We start from the raw sequence: 1,476 nt of genomic DNA on the forward strand, positions 1-1,476 counted from the left end.
GAACTAGAACAGAACTAGAACAGAACTAGAACAGAACTAGAACAGAACTAGAACAGAACTAGAACAGAACTAGAACAGAACTAGAACAAAACTAGTACAGAACTAGAAATAGAACACAACTACAACATAACTAGAATAGAACTAGAACAGAACTAAGTTAGAACTAGAACAGAACAAGAACAGAACTAGAAAAGAACTAGAAAAGAACTAGAAAAGAACTAGAACAGAACTAGAAAATAACAAAAACATAACTAGCATAGAACTAGAACAGAAATAAAAAATTTTACTTTTGTTATTATCCTTCTGATTTCTGCAATAATAACTGTTGTACTAATTTATTACTTTCATAAGCATAAGTAATAGGAGATTAAAATACTATGGCAGTTAAATTCTTAGTATTTTTGTTTTATTTATTTTCTACAATTTCTGCTCTAAATAATTTTTCATAAAATATTTATTTTATTGCCCAGCTTCGGCTCTCCTATGATGTAGTATTTAGCAGCCATAAAATTTAAACAAGAATGTAATAAAAACAGAATTTTTTGCAAAATATTACAACTCAGAACTTAAAAGTAATAGTAAATATGTATATATCGTAGTAGGTATACAATAGGTATATATATAGTTAGGTTTACTTGGGGGTGAAATAACAGAAAACAAATTGTAAAAATTACTTAATGAAAACCACAAATTGTTTATGTTGGCTAACAAATTAAAAATACCAAAAAAACATAAAGTAAGAAATAAAAACAGAATGAAACTAACAGCAAGGTAAGAGAATATTAAACTGCAAGTTAAATGTCAGATAGAATGATGATGTTTTGTACATCTCCATGGCCATTTAGAATACACGTTTCCATGGTGAAAAACCCATAAACGAGAAGTCAAAAGGTTGTTGCATAAAGGCGCAGCAATAGCTATATAAAAAAGTACTAAAGTAAGTTGTGGTTAAAATAGCCCAGATCTTTCAAATATTTACTAAAGATGAGTTAAGGGATAACAAAAAATATGCGAGGGAAAATTGAAGGAATAACAAAATCCTAGTAAAAATATATGTTTTAACGAAAGACGCCCTCGTAACAGGCTCAGTTTTTGCATCTATAACTACAAGTAATTGCAGAATGTATTATTGTTTCTATTATTGCTTTTTTTACTTAGCAAGAAATTTAAAAAAGCTTTGTATCATAAATATAATAAAAATGAAAAAAAGGAATCCTGCCCTCAAAACATCCAGTAAAACTTAGTAACACTAAATATTGTTTCAGAGCAGAAACCAGCAACAACTAAAAACGTAAAAATCTTTAGAATATAAAAAGTTAAAAACAAAATTATTCAAGTATAAATATTCATGAACAAGAAAATTTAGATTAGAACTAGAGCTGAACTAGAACTGAACTAGAACTGAACTAGAACTGAACTAGAACTGAACTAGAACTGAACTAGAACTGAACTAGAACTGAACTAGAACTGAACTAG

At 28.2% G+C, this 1,476-nt stretch overlaps 2 protein-coding genes across 3 annotated transcripts in view; one reads left to right on the forward strand and one right to left on the reverse strand.

Annotated features, from left to right (window-relative positions):
* Positions 1-1,476, reverse strand: part of LOC111677987 (CUGBP Elav-like family member 4) — a 461,863-nt gene that overhangs the window by 361,767 nt on the left and 98,620 nt on the right. The window lies entirely within an intron of this gene.
* Positions 755-1,476, forward strand: part of LOC124419985 — a 2,266-nt gene continuing 1,544 nt past the window's right edge. The window contains exon 1 of the mRNA XM_046951348.1: positions 755-771. Coding sequence (XP_046807304.1) covers positions 755-771 — 17 coding nt within the window. The remainder of the gene's footprint in view (positions 772-1,476) is intronic.

The sequence above is a fragment of the Lucilia cuprina genome, chromosome 5 (assembly GCF_022045245.1).
Source record: "Lucilia cuprina isolate Lc7/37 chromosome 5, ASM2204524v1, whole genome shotgun sequence".
NCBI classification, from domain to species: Eukaryota; Metazoa; Arthropoda; class Insecta; order Diptera; family Calliphoridae; genus Lucilia; species Lucilia cuprina.